Below are 14422 nucleotides of genomic sequence, written 5' to 3'. Positions count from 1 at the left end.
GGGAGGGGTTCCTGCTTGCTGAGAGCTGCAGGCTCCCTTCCCTTTAGTCATTTTTGCTGAAGATTAAATTGTTTAAATTCAATACTAAACAACTAATTAAATTAAACAGCTATTTTAAATGATTTGGTGAGTGTGGTGGGGGTGGGTGACCCACTTTGCCCAAGTCTTGGGAGGAGCACTGTAGACTCAGACTTGCTGGGTCGCCACCATCTTGGATCCCCATCTCAGAAGGCATTTGATAAGATACCAGACATTAGGTTGCTTAACAAGAGTACACCGTGTTGAAGGTATTAGTAATGGGCAGAGGATTAGCTGACTAATAGCAGACAGAAACAAAAACAGAAATTGTTGAAAAAATTAGCAGGTGTGGCAGCATCACTGGACCCAAAATGTTAACTCTGCTTTCTCTCCACATATGCTGTCAGACTTGCTGAGTTTTTCCAATAATTTCTGTTTTTGTTTCTGATTTCCAGATCCATAGTTCTTTAGTTTTTTGTTTAATAGAAGACAGAGTTGGGATAAGAGGAGCATTTTCAGACTGGTAACCTTTAACTAGTGGTATGCCACAGGGATCAGCGCTGTGTCCACAATTATTTACAACATATATTAATGGTTTAGATGAGGAAAGTGAATGTACTATAGCCAAGTTTACAGATGACACAAAAATGAGTGGGAAAGCGAGTGGTGAGGATGACAGAGTCTGCAGAAGGATATAGGCAGGTTAAATGAATGGCTAAAAACTTGATAAATGCAATGAAGTGAAGAAATGTGAAGAGATATGCATTTTGGCAGGAAGAATAGAAGAGCTGAATATTATTTAAATAGAGAAAGACTGCAGAAAGCCACAGAGCCGAGTGATTTGGGAGTCTTTATTCACAAATCTCAAAAAAGCTTACATCCAAGTTTAGCAGGTAATAGCAGGTAAATAGGATGTTGGCCTTTACTTCAAAGGGAATGCAGCATAAAAGTAGGGAGATTTTGCTCAAACTATACAAGGCACTGGTCAGATCACAGCTGGAATACTGTGAACAGTCATAGGCCACTTATCTAAGGAAAGATAGACTGACATTGGAGGCAGTCCACAGAAGATCCACCAGGCTGATCCTGGGTGAAAGTGATCCTCGTTATTGAGGGACTGTCTTATGAGGAGATGCCGAGTAGATTAGGCCTTTACTTGTGGAAAATAGAAGAATGAGAAGTGATCTTATTGAAACATATAAGATTATTAGGGTACCTGATAGGATAAATGCAGAAAGTTTGTTTAACCTTGTGGGAGTGACAGGCATTTGTGATGCTGGGGAGCTCTGAAGGAGGCTGAGATTGATCCATCACCAGGCACTTCTGGCTGAGGATTGTTACAAATATTTCATCTTTGTGTTTTGTAAATCGCATATAAGGAGGATAACAAAATAGATGTAATCTTCAGGGACCTTCTGCTTCACTATGAGTTCTTAGAAAGAAAACCAACATAATTTAAGCCAGACATTCTCTCACCTTGTTGACAAAGCGCTAGAGGGTATTTTATAAATGACAGTGCATTTTGAAGTCCAATTAAATATCACTGCCTATTCTGTAATGAAGTAAAATATGTATTGCTTATAAACATTTTCAGGCTGGAAAATTAGAATGGAAGCCATCCTTAAAACTGAAAGTACTTTGCTATGAGTTAGCTGGAACATACGGAATAGATCAGGACAGTGTCAAATTGATCAACAGTAGGGGCATTGTTTCAATGTTAGGAAATAGCCTTGCGTATGAAACTAGGGAATGGAAAAGACCATTTGACCCATCAAGCCCATTCCCTCAAGTACCACACACATTTACACTATCACGACTGCTGCCTATCCGATCCAACAGTTCCTGAAAAATGATTTGGATCAGTTTAAACTTCTGTACTTTTCAAAAGAAAGTAAACACAATATGTTTCCTCAGAAACATCCTGCCATGCCTGAATAGTATACAGCTGAATATTTCTGTAATTTAATCACCTCAGCCTAAATCACTTCCTGGTCCTTCAATTCCACTTCCTACCAGTTAAGCATGATGTGGAGGTGCCGGTGTTAGACTGGGGTGAATAAAATAAGAAGTCACATGACACCAGGTTAGAGTCCAACAGATTTCTTTGAAATCTCAAGCTTTCGGAGTGCAATTCCTTTGTCAGGTGAGGCCAGTTAAACAACCAACCTTGTTAAAGTAGCTTGGTTAATTAATGCAGATTATCTCTGGCTGTCCAAACATTCAACACCTCAATCACTCTGAAGGAAACAAGCTGTTTGCGACTGTGCCCCATAGAAATGAATGTGGGAAGAAAAGGTTTTGCCCTGTTTCTGGTCCTGACCCAAAAAATTAAGGATCCAGAAACTTGATTGCATCTGAAAATCTGTGTTCTCCATGGGCACCTCCATGTGGTTGCAGAAACCATGCTGAATTGGTGCTTGCAGCTCATTATTATGAACCACGTCACAGCCAGCATGACCAATGCCATTCATTGGAGGATTTGGGGCAAGGGGTGTAGTGGTACAGGAAATTAGCTTCACTGAGACCTCTTAAAGACAGCCAGTACCTCTCACAGTAAGGATCACACTGTAACATACTTGTAAGAGACAAAAACAGCTGCAGGAGATCCAGAGAGGACACATAAGCCTTCTGATGCTGTACTAACATCTGACTAGAAGGAGTTTGATCTTCTTTATCATAAATTGGAGGAGTTATATATTCATAGAGATGTACAGCATGGAAACAGACCCTTCAGTCAAACCTGTCCAAGCCGATAAGATATCCCACCCCAATCTAGTCCCACCTTCTAGCACCCGGCCCATATCCCTCCAAACCCTTCCTATTCATATACTCATCTAAATACCTTTTTAAATGTTGCAATTGTACCAGCCTCCACCACTTCCTCTGGCAGCTCATTCCATACACGTACCACCCTCTGCATGAAAAAGTTGCCCCTTAGGCCTCTTTTATATCTTTCTCCTCTCACCCTAAACCTATGCCCTCTAGTTCTGGACTCCCCAACCCCAGGGAAAAGACTTTGTCTTTTTACCCTATCCATGCCCCTCATAATTTTGTAAACCTCTATAAGGTCACCCCTCAGCCTCCGACGCTCCAGAGAAAACAGCCCCAGCCTATTCAGCCTCTCCCTATAGTTCAAATCCTCCAACTCTGGTAACATCCTTGTAAATCTTTTCTGAACCCTTTCAAGTCTCACAACATCTTTCCGATCAGAAGGAGACAGGAATTGCATGAAATATTCCAAAAGTGGCCTAACAAATGTCCTGTACAGCCGCAACATGACCTCGAAACTCCTGTACTCAACACTCTGACCAATAAAAGAAAGCATACCAAACGCCGCCTTCACTATCCTATCTACCTGCGACTCCGCTGTCAAAGTTTTTGATGCAACCCCTATCACCAGGAAATGGCTGCAGTCTTGAAATAAACTCAATAACCTCCATCAGAATCGCTATGAAATATTCTTAAAGGTCACCTCAATAATGGTCTCCTCCCAGCTGTACCATACGTAGTCTCTCTACTCAATTCGCTCCTCCACTGTTTCCCTTCACTTTCCTACAATCACTGCACCACACTTCACTCTATTGCCATCATCTCTCACTCATAATCCACACATGTTGCTGTCACTATGATTATAACTCTATGTTTCACGCCTCACACTACATATAAACCATTCAATTATGACAGCACATACATGAAATACCTCACAAAGATCTATTTCTTGCAGGAGAAAGTCATACATAACTTGAAAGGAAGCTATAACAGGAGGAGGCTGGGTCCATTAGCATATGCTCTCCCTGATGAAACAAAATGTGCTGGTCACTGTGGGTAGGAAGATAGCCATGGCCACGGTAGAGGAGGCATCATGCTTCCAACTTACCGTACGTACTCTGCATGACATACTGGCAACTGCTACTAGCAGCCATTTGCCTCTCTGCTATCCCTCAAGCTAAAAACTAATCCTTTCATTTCAGGTGCTGAATGTGAGATTACCACTATTCTGTGTGACCTGATCTGACATTCTCAAGACTGGTATCATGATGGAGTCTGTGCTGATAGCTAGGACAGCTACCATTGAAAATCTTGTTCCTGCAATGGAAGCTCAGATGACTTTCTTATGGGCCCTGGGTGCTAGTATTGACCAGGCCTTTCAGAATATTATATTATTCATATGTACTTAAACAAAGTCATAGTACTGCCAAGATGGAATCCTGGAAGAGTGGCTTGGATTCCTGGGAAAAGCACTTGCTGCCCTTCCTTATGAATATACATGCCAATTCCCTTGCCAGCCACTTAAATTCTCCAGTGTAACACAGCCAGCTAGGCCACATTGTCCCAACCCAGACAGAATTTCTTTGGTTAAGCTCTTATGGCCCAGAGTTGCTGGCTTGCCCCCCACAGCTATCTGAAGTGTCCTATATGGAAGTTTAAGAGCCTTTCACCTCTCTAGCTGTAATCACTGAGGATATGCTTCACTTAGGAGCACAATAAGTAAACAAGCACATACAGTAAACAATAAGGGGTTGCGCAAAGGTAATTCTTAATTACTTCTTTTGTGTATTTGCTGTGCATGTTTTATCCCACACTTTTAAACATGAACTCAGCATTTTTAAAAAGTTCATTCAGGTATGTGGACTTTGCTGGCTGGGCCAGAGTTTATTGACCTGAAGTGGATGCTGGTGAACCACTTTTTTGAACCACTGCACGCCATTTGATACAGGTACACCTACTATGCTGTCAGGGAGGGAGTTCCAGGATTTTGACCCAGCGACACTGAAGGTATGGCAATATATTTTCAAGTCAGATGGTAAATGGGCTGCCAAGGAACTTGAAAGTTGAGGTATTCCCATGTATCTGTTACCCTTATCATTTTAGTCGGTAGTGGTTGCAGGTTTAGAAGGTGCTGTTGATGGAGACTTTGTGAATTTCTTCAATGCATCTTGTAGGTGGTACGTACTGCTGTGATTGAGTAGCAGTAGTGGAGAGAATGAATTTTGTGGATGTGTGGTGCCAACCCAAAATGGTTGCTTTAAGTTGGATGGTGTCAAGCTTCTTGAGTATCGTTGGAGCTGCACTCATGCAGAATCACCACACCTTCAGTGTCGCTGGGTCAAAATCCTGGAATTCCCTCCCTAAGGGCATTGTGGGTCAACCCACAGCAAGTGGAAACTGCAGCAGTTCAAGAAGGCAACTCACCACCATCTTCCCAAGGGAGCAACTAGGGATGGGCAATAAATGCTGGCCAGCCAGTGATGCCCACATCCTACAAAAATGAATAAATAAAAAAAAGGAGTATTCCATCACACTTCCGACTCGTACCTTGTGGATGGTGGATAGGCTTTGGGAATCAGGAGGTGAGTTACTTGCTGCAGTATTCTGAGCCTCTGATCACCTCTTGTAGACACTGTGTTTATGTAGCTAGTCCAGTTCAGTTTCTGGTCAATGATAATCCACAGGATGTTGACAGTGAGGAATCCAGCCATGGTAATGCCATTGAATGTTAAGTGTTGATGGTTAGATTTCCTCTTGTTTGAGATAGTCATTGCCTGGCATTTGTGTAGCACAATTACTTGCCACTTGTCAGTTCAAACTTGGCTATCGTCCAGGTCTTGTTGCATTTGGACTGGGACTGCTTCAGTATCTGATCTATCTGACTGCTTCAGTATCTGCATCCAAACGATTGTAATCCACCAATTCTGGCACCTCCAGTGAGATGCAGAGGCTGGTGGGATGGTAGGTGGTGAATGGTGGTGGACCATTAAACAACACACTGGAGGCGGAGGCTCCACGAATGTCCCCTTCCTCAATGATGGAAGAACCTAACAGGTCAATGGAAAAGATAAGGTTGAGGCATTTGCAACAATCTTCATTCAGAACTGCCAAGTGGATGACCCATCTCAGCCTCCTCCAGAGGATCCCAACAATACAGATGTCAGTACGGAGCCAATTAAATTCAGACATATGTTCGCCTCCCCTCCCCTCCCTTGTCAGCATTCTGTTGGAACAGTACCTTCCATGATGCTCTAGTCCACTCTTCCTCCACTCCCAACACCACCTCACACTCAAATGGCATCTTCCTATGCAATTGCACAAGGTGTAACACTTGCCATTTACCTCCTGCCTCCTCACCATCCAAGGCCCTAGCCATACCTTCCAGGTGAAGCAGTGATTTACCTGTACTTCATTCAACCTAGTCTGCGGTATTCACTGTTCACAATTTGGCTTCCTCTACATTGGGAGCATTGCAGCACACCTACATTCTGTCTGCAAAAGTCACCCTGAGCTTCCAGTTGTCTGCTACTTCAACACACGTTTCTGCCTCAGGCTTTCTGCAGTGCTCCAGCGAGATTCAACATAAGCTGGAAGAACAGCATCTCATTTTCTGCGTGGGGTTCCTCCATCATCATCAAATTTAATAACTTGAGTGTGAGATTTCATCCTTCCATGTTTTTCACCCACCCCCACACCTGGTCGTATTATGATGTGGATTGCTTTCAGCACAGTCACGCTTTCTCACCAGTGCCTCGGCCTAATATTACATTATATGGGTTGGCTTTTAGTGCAGCTCACCCATTCTCTGCTACTCTTAACTCTTGTTATCACTTTTTTTTAGGTTAGATTACTTACAGTGTGGAAACAGGCCCTTCGGCCCAACAAGTCCACACTGACCCACCGAAGCACAACCCACCCAGACCCATTCCCCTACATTTACCCCTTCACCTAACACTATGGGCATCTTTAGCGTGGCAAATTCACCTAACCATCACATTTTTGGACTGTGTGAGGAAACCGGAGCACCCGGGAGGAAACCCACACAGACACGGGGAGAATGTGCAAACTCCACACAGAGTCACCTGAGGCGGGAATTGAACCCAGGTCTCTGGCGCTGTGAGGCGGCAGTGCTAACCACTGTGCCGCCCATTCAGTTTTTCTTCTGTACTGGGCTGCTATCCGTAATCTACCTAACCCTTTCACAACAAACACACACACTCTTTTTTTTCCCTCTGTCTCTGAGCTCCATCCAACCTTTCCACTCACTTCTCCCCTTGGTCCACCCAACGTTAAGTCACTTTCTTCCCATAAATGCTGCCAGACCTGCTGAGTTTCAAAAGCTATTTCTGTTTTTGTTTCTGTCTATCACTTGTTGCTTAGGGGGGTTGGCATACAAGTTGTTCTATGGTGAAACTTCACCAGGTTGACCCTTCATTTTTAGGTATGCCTGGTGCTGCCCCCGGCATGCCCTCCTGCGCTCTTGATTGAACCAGGGTTGATCCCCTAGCTTGATGGTCATGGTAAAATGGAGCATATGGTTGGCCATGAGGTAACAATTCTGCTGGTGTTAATGGCCCACACTTCTTCTTGAATGCCCAGTCTTTAGTTGCTAGTTCTATTTGAAGTCTATCCCATTTACCAAGATGATAGTGCCACACAACATGATGGATGTTATTCTCAATGTGAAGGTGGACCTTTGTCTCCATAAAGACTGTGTCCATGACAGTCTTGATACTGTCATGGACACATGCCTCTATGGCAGGCAAATTGGTAAGGATGAGACCCAGTATGTTTTGGCCTCTTGTTCCTTCACCACCTGCTGCATCTATGTAATTTGGTACTCAGCCAGCCTAATCAGTTGGTGAGTATGGAATCTTCTGGAATTGAGTTTTCTTTTAATAATGTGCACTAAACAAGTGTCAATACCCATATCCTGAGACCATCCAGAAGTAATTTCCCAACCTGAATGTGCCTTTTTCAGAAACAAAGACAGTGATTGTCTCAGACCCCGAGAGCAAATATCAGCACACAAAGACCTATGCTGTGGATTATGAGCTCAGCCCAATATGATATTTGGAAATATGACCTGGTAAGGTAGCCATGTTCATCTCTCTGTTAAACAGGCTTTAAGTGCAGGTTGAAGGTATAGAACAACAATTGCAGAGATAGTGGCAGCAGAAAGGGCAACAATATCTGTGCCTTTAGGATCTAGCGGGAGACTGCAACATTGTTCGGCTGTTCTTCACCAAGTACACCAGTGCAGAAAACTGAATTCCTGGTAATAAAGTTACAAGTAATTAACTTTGTGACCTGCTCAAAGTCCATTTTTTTTAGGGTGTCTTGCAAAAAATTTGATATGGCTCTACTTACCCTTCAGAAGTGAAAGCTCTTTCTTCACCGGGCCTGTAATCTATCTTTGTTTTAAGATGAGCAAATTACATGAATTATAAACTATTCTTTTGTTAATAACTTGTAAAAGTACACTATTAACTATATTTTCCTCAGGTTTGGATGCTCGAGTGGCTGAATGAGTGCTTTCGATTGTTGGGGTGAATGTGTAAATAAATAATTCTCTTTACTTAAACTCACAAAAAGCTGTTTTTTGGTCATTAAGTTATCCATATGCTGGCTAAGAAGCACATAGATAGTTTTTCACAAAGAAATCAGTAATTATCGGTGGTAAAGGAAGGGAACAGGTGCTTGAGAATTCTTGCTCAACACTATTATTCCCAAAAGCTGTTCTTGCTGTGGCTCAGCAGCAGAAGCACTCTTTGAATGCACAGACTGTCTGCTTTAAAGTTACTGGTAGCAGTATGACTCTTACATTAGGCTACTTGTGCCTGAAGTCCTGACCTTTGAATCAAGTCTGATGAGAATAGTCCATGCAGCTGAATAACCAATCTGTGACTGCCTATTAGGCAGCATAGAAGACTGAATTGCATTATCAAGTCATGACTACTCCTGGGACACTGGTCACAGACCTGATTGATGTGGCGCCTATGCTTGCAACATAGCTGGGGTGTTCAGGAATTAGAGTGGTTTTCTATTCAGAAAGATGTCAGAATGGTAATGGGGAGATTACATGGCTGCTTAGATATTGTTTGTGGCATCTTTCACCCTGAGGTAGCTTGTTTTATGAGCTCTCTTTCTGCTTTGTTCTGTCTGTTGGGTCAGAGATGGAGGTGTTCTTCTAGATATTAGAATGCCTTGGTAACCTCCCTGATAAAACAATGAATGAAATCTATGAAATGTTGCTGTCACTTGCTGCAGCTTGGAGGAGTTTGTTATAAGGGGGACAACCTGTGCCATGGTTTGAGATCTGAGATGTGGCTGCAGAGGTGACAGAGTTCTTTGACAGCCTTCCTTTGTGGAACAAAGGTACCAGAATCATTGCTTCTTCCAAGAAATTAATTAAAGAAAAATGGTCCCTGCAAACCACCATGGATATGCCCCCACCCCCTTTCCCAGCCTCTTTTTCATCCATTCACTCCTGCAATGTCCTGTCTTCCTGGCTGCTCTTTTTCATCTTCCAGCCCCAAAGGCAGATTTACCAGAACACCAATGACAGCAGTGAAGGCTTCTTTGAAATAACCAAAAAGCAGCAGCAAAATCTTTCTGTAAGTCACAAATCCATTAAAGAAGTGAGAAAATAAGCTAAAAGCTCCTCTAAGTGGGAAGTAATAGTGGATGAGCCCTTTAAAGAGTGCTGCAAGGTTTTGTTGCCTATTCATGCCATGAGTTGCTGGGCAAGTTTCTTATATTGTAAATCAGATGCTGTCAGATCAATTTAATGCTAGACCTTTAGTATTTTAATCAATGTTCTAAATACTTACAGTACACATCCTGAATTTCTATGAGGGAGCCTTACACAATATGATGGGTGAAGCATTTCAGGTATTGAATGAGCATGTGCCATTTGGCACATGATAAGCTTCATCTATTCTCTGTAAATACAAAGGAAAGGGTAGTTATTTCCTCCCTGTAGGGAAAAAGGAAATTGAAGAAAACACTGCTGGCCTTTGAAGGTGAATCCACAGCCTGGATGTTTGTGGTACCTCTGCTGTTTGAGGCTGGAAAACTAAATAATCTCAGTGGGGGGAAATAGAACAATATTGATGGTGCGTGCATAGTGAATCTGAGGGTATAATGTGTGTTTGTATGCACAGGTGTGTATGTATGTATTTAAGTAACAAAGTAAGGCCTGATCTTGTTAATTACCACCTCTTGTGTGTCTCCTTTCAGACACCCCTTCCCAGCGAGTACAGTTCATTTTGGGAACTGAGGATGATGATGAGCATGTTCCGCATGAGCTTTTCACTGAACTTGATGAAATCTGCGTACGGGGGGGTGAAGATGCTGAGTGGAAGGAGACTGCCAGGTGTGTGAATTGTTTGCAAGTTTGTCAGCATGAAGAAATACTGGAAATTGACACAATGAGGCTTTAGATGGTGTGCAAATTCCAGAAACAATCACTAACAGGTTTACCGTACAGAAACCTCGCTCACCTCTCTCAAATCAGCTGTCCAGAACAGCTTTCACAGACTTATTGTAATGCATGATTAAGTTCATTACCTCAAATTATGAACTCTTATCAGTCAGTAGACTTGTGATCACTTCATCAATCCATCAATGTAAATACGATTATGCAATAACCACATGGGGGGACACTAACCATGTCTGTTATTAGAATCTGTAACAATTACAAGATCAAGCACAGAAGAAAAGCCACTCCCAAAACAAAGACAAGTGTATACATGTTGAAAAATAACATGAGTTACAACAAGGCAATAGTGACATCTTTGGGTTCAGTTGACTCTCCTAATCTGTTCAAACCTCTTTCAGCCTCTCGGTCTGCACTGTCCACGCTAGCCTAGTCTTTAGCACTAACTTTCTGGTGATTAACAGATTGGAAGAGGTTTCTGTGATATTTTTTAAAATTAAATGTTTGGCAGGTGGTTGAAGTTTGAGGAAGACGTTGAGGATGGTGGAGACCGTTGGAGTAAACCATATGTTGCCACACTGTCGTTACATAGCCTGTTTGAGCTACGAAGTTGTATCATTAATGGTACTGTCTTATTGGACATGCGTGCAAACAGCATTCAGGAGATTGCAGGTATGTCTAATGCATACTTTAAAATGCATAATACTGCCTTCATTGAAACCTATTTTCTTAAATTACTTTGCTATTTAGAACTACCCTTTAATAATGTAAATCATCAAACTGTATTTTGTAATGCCGTTGAGACTTGCCTGTCATCCTCAAACAAGAACAGTTGCCAGTTGCTCATGAAGATGCTTCCCTTTTAAGTTATCTAATTCACAGTTTTGAATCCTTAACAATATGTATGTTTGTTTACTTTGTCTAAGGTTTCTCAGTCTCTTGTATTCTGTTTCCTGCGTTGAGTAACAAATAAGATTTATTTGTATTATATAGCTCTTGTTATTTTACACATTACTGGAGACATTGGGTAGTAAATATTTCTGCTTTCATCATTGATACATCTATCACATACTTCATGATCTGACCTACTGTGGCAAGGAATGAAGAAGTGTCATTGAACAGTTGAAATTGTTATGAAATATTAGTAATAAGTAACAGCAAAGTATCGTAGATGCAATAAATCTGAAATATAAATTAGTGCTGGAGAAGTTCAGCAGATCTGACATCTCTGGAGAGAGAAATAAAGTTAACTCTTCAAGTTGTTTGGTAGTACAGACCTTGAGTATTGCTGAAGAAAATATTTTATCGAAGAAGGTTACCTCCGTGTACAGCGGGATCTTGACCAGATGGGCCAATGGACTGAGAAGTGGCAGATGGAGTTCAATTTAGATAAATGTGAGGTGTTGTATTTAGGAAAAGCAAATCTTAGCAGGACTTATACACTTAATGGTAAGATCCCAGGGATGTTACTGAACAAAGAGACCTTGGAGTGTTGGTTCATAGTTCCTTGAAAATGGAGTCTCAGGTAGATAGGATAGTGAAGAAGGTTTGGCATTTCCTTTATTGGTTAGATCATTGAGTATAGGAGTTGGGAGGTCATGTTGTGGATGTACAGGACATTGGTTAGGTCACTTTTGGAATATTGCATGCAATTCTGGTCTCCCTCCTATTGGAATAATATTGTGAAACTTGAAAGGGTTTGGAAAAGATTTACAAGGATGTTGCCAGGGTTGGAGGATTTGAGTTATTGGGATAGGCTGAATAGGCTGGGGCCATTTTCCATAGAGCTTCGGAGACTGAGGGGAGACCATATAGAGGTTTATAAAATCATGGATAGGGTAAATAGACAAGGTCTTTTTCCCGGGTTGGGGGAGTCCAGAACTAGAAGGCATAGGTTTAGGATGAGAGGGTTAAAATTTAAAAGGGGCTTAAGGGACAACATTTTCATGCAGGTATGTATATGGAATGAGCTGCCAGAGGAAGTGGCAGAGGCTGGTACAATTACAACATTTAAAAGGCATCTGGAAGGATATATGAATAAGAAGGGTTTAGAGGGATAATGGCCAAGTGCTGGCAAATTGGATTAGATTAGTTTTGGCTATCTGGTCAGCATGGACGAGTTGAACCAAAGGGTCTGTTTCTGTGCTGGATACCTGTATGACTCTATGACTTTATGACACAGATGCAGTGTATTTATATGATCTTACTGTCTGCAACAAACAAGACCCTCTGTATTAATATATGTAACTTCCAATACACACAAGTGCACCACACTGCAAGCCCAACTGACGATCCTAATTCATTGTCAGTGTTGCTTGTTGTACATTCAGGATTGCCCAGTAAATGTTGTCCAACTGTGGAATCGAATGCAGTGTTGGTCACCGTGTTGCAAGATTTACAAGCATGGGCTGGTTGGGTATGGTCAGTACCTTGCTTGTTGTGAACAGCTGAAGAGATAAGGTGTTTCATGCAATCTGCTAGCCATTGGGATGTGTGGCCTACATACTTGGCATCACACTGGCATTGAAACTCATATACCACATTACTCATTTATGTGATAGGCAGCGCATCTTTTAGGCTTGTTGGCAGCATTCTTTTAGTGGCAATCATATCAGTTTGGCTGTTTACAACAATCAAGGTACCGACTGTAGCCCACCAGCTTAGCCTTGCAACATGATGTCCAACATTCTGCAATGCATTTGCTGGGTAATCATGAGTGTACGAAGAATTACACTGACAACCACTTCAGGATTGTCAGTAGGCTCATGATGTGGTGCACTTGCATGTACTGGAAGCTATGTATATTAATAAACAGGGGACTTGCACACGAAGAGAACATGCACACATCATGCCAGTTTCAATTCATGAAAATAGGTGACAGTTATTTGTTGGCCATTTATCAGTGCAATGCCTTGACCAATTAGAGTCAATCTGCCTGACCTAAAATGTAGAAAAAGCCTGACAATTAACAGCTAATCATCATTAACTGAGGCACTGTCTATGGAAAAGCCTCTACCAAACAGAGTCCACTTGCCAACCAATTAGCGCTCTCCTCTAACACAGTGTAAATGTTGGTTTTCGCAATAAACTGCTATTGTGCTGATGTCAAGATGCAAAGATTTAGCAACTTTTTTTTCAGCAATATAAGTAATTTAGAGAAGTATGATAAGCCAGGTAAAAGTCAGCCTATGAGCAGGTCGTAGTCTGAATTTCTATTTCATAAAGTATCATTTCCTTCTTGCTGTTGTGGAAATATTTTCAATAAATTTCCCTCTGCAATGAGTCAGAAGTTCCTGTAATTGGAATACAAAGGCAAATATGACTTAGCGACATAAATTGTGTTAAGTTAACTTTAAAAACAAAAAGAAAAATGTAATAAAACTTATTTCTAACTAAGTTTCATGTTACAACTGATTGAGGGAAAAAGTAGGGTTTTTTTTCTCTCAAAGCCCAAGGTAAAGAACATCACTAGAAGAAATGAGATAGATAAACAAATAGTGATTGGATGACACCACACTTAGAGTTTCAAAAATCTGGAAATTATAGAAAGAATGGAAGACTGAGGAATTCCAGAGTCTGAGAAAGGGGTAAGTTAAAGTAGCTAACTAATGAGTCTTGGCCTTGAAGGGAAAACAGAAGAACATTTAATTGTTCAAGTAGCTATTTTTCAAATAAAGTTTTATCTGTTCATTGTGGATAAGAAAATAACTTATATGTAATATGATGCGTGAATGAGAAAGTGGAAAATAATCAAAGAAAAAAGTGGATTTAAACCAGTTAAAAATAAGAAAATTGATTGGTTCAAACTTGGTATTTACTTACTTGTTCTCAGTGCTGTCCAGATCCCAGCCACAAATAGACAAATCTCCAGCTTATTCTTGTGTGACACATGAGCAGTCAAACTAAGTTCTTCTTTCTAATCGGTTATGTTTTTAAGTATCTCTCTTTTTTTTGTGTTCTCTAATTAATTGGCTTTTTTAAAAGGTTTCTTATTGACTATTCATATTTCATAAAATATTTACCCCAAATTTCAGTTCTCTGATTATATTGTAAATGATCACATTCCAGCAAAGATATTTATTTTCTTTGTTCTTTGGGTCTTTCTCTACAACAATTAATGGTTTCATGGTCACCACTACTGAGACTAGGGGCTGGACCTTCCACTTATTTTTCCTTAGTGCAGTGGCAGATATA

The 14422-nt window shown here is 41.2% G+C and overlaps 1 protein-coding gene across 5 annotated transcripts in view; it reads left to right on the top strand.

The window, feature by feature from the left end:
- Positions 1-14422, top strand: part of LOC122543353 (electroneutral sodium bicarbonate exchanger 1-like) — a 264715-nt gene that overhangs the window by 6727 nt on the left and 243566 nt on the right. For all 5 annotated transcript variants that reach the window (XM_043681942.1, XM_043681941.1, XM_043681940.1 and 2 more), the window contains exons 2-3: positions 10030-10165; positions 10740-10900. In XM_043681942.1, coding sequence (XP_043537877.1) covers positions 10030-10165; positions 10740-10900 — 297 coding nt within the window. The remainder of the gene's footprint in view (positions 1-10029; positions 10166-10739; positions 10901-14422) is intronic.

Source organism: Chiloscyllium plagiosum, chromosome 43, assembly GCF_004010195.1.
Source record: "Chiloscyllium plagiosum isolate BGI_BamShark_2017 chromosome 43, ASM401019v2, whole genome shotgun sequence".
NCBI lineage: Eukaryota > Metazoa > Chordata > Chondrichthyes > Orectolobiformes > Hemiscylliidae > Chiloscyllium > Chiloscyllium plagiosum.
This window is presented reverse-complemented; position numbering and strand designations above follow the sequence as displayed.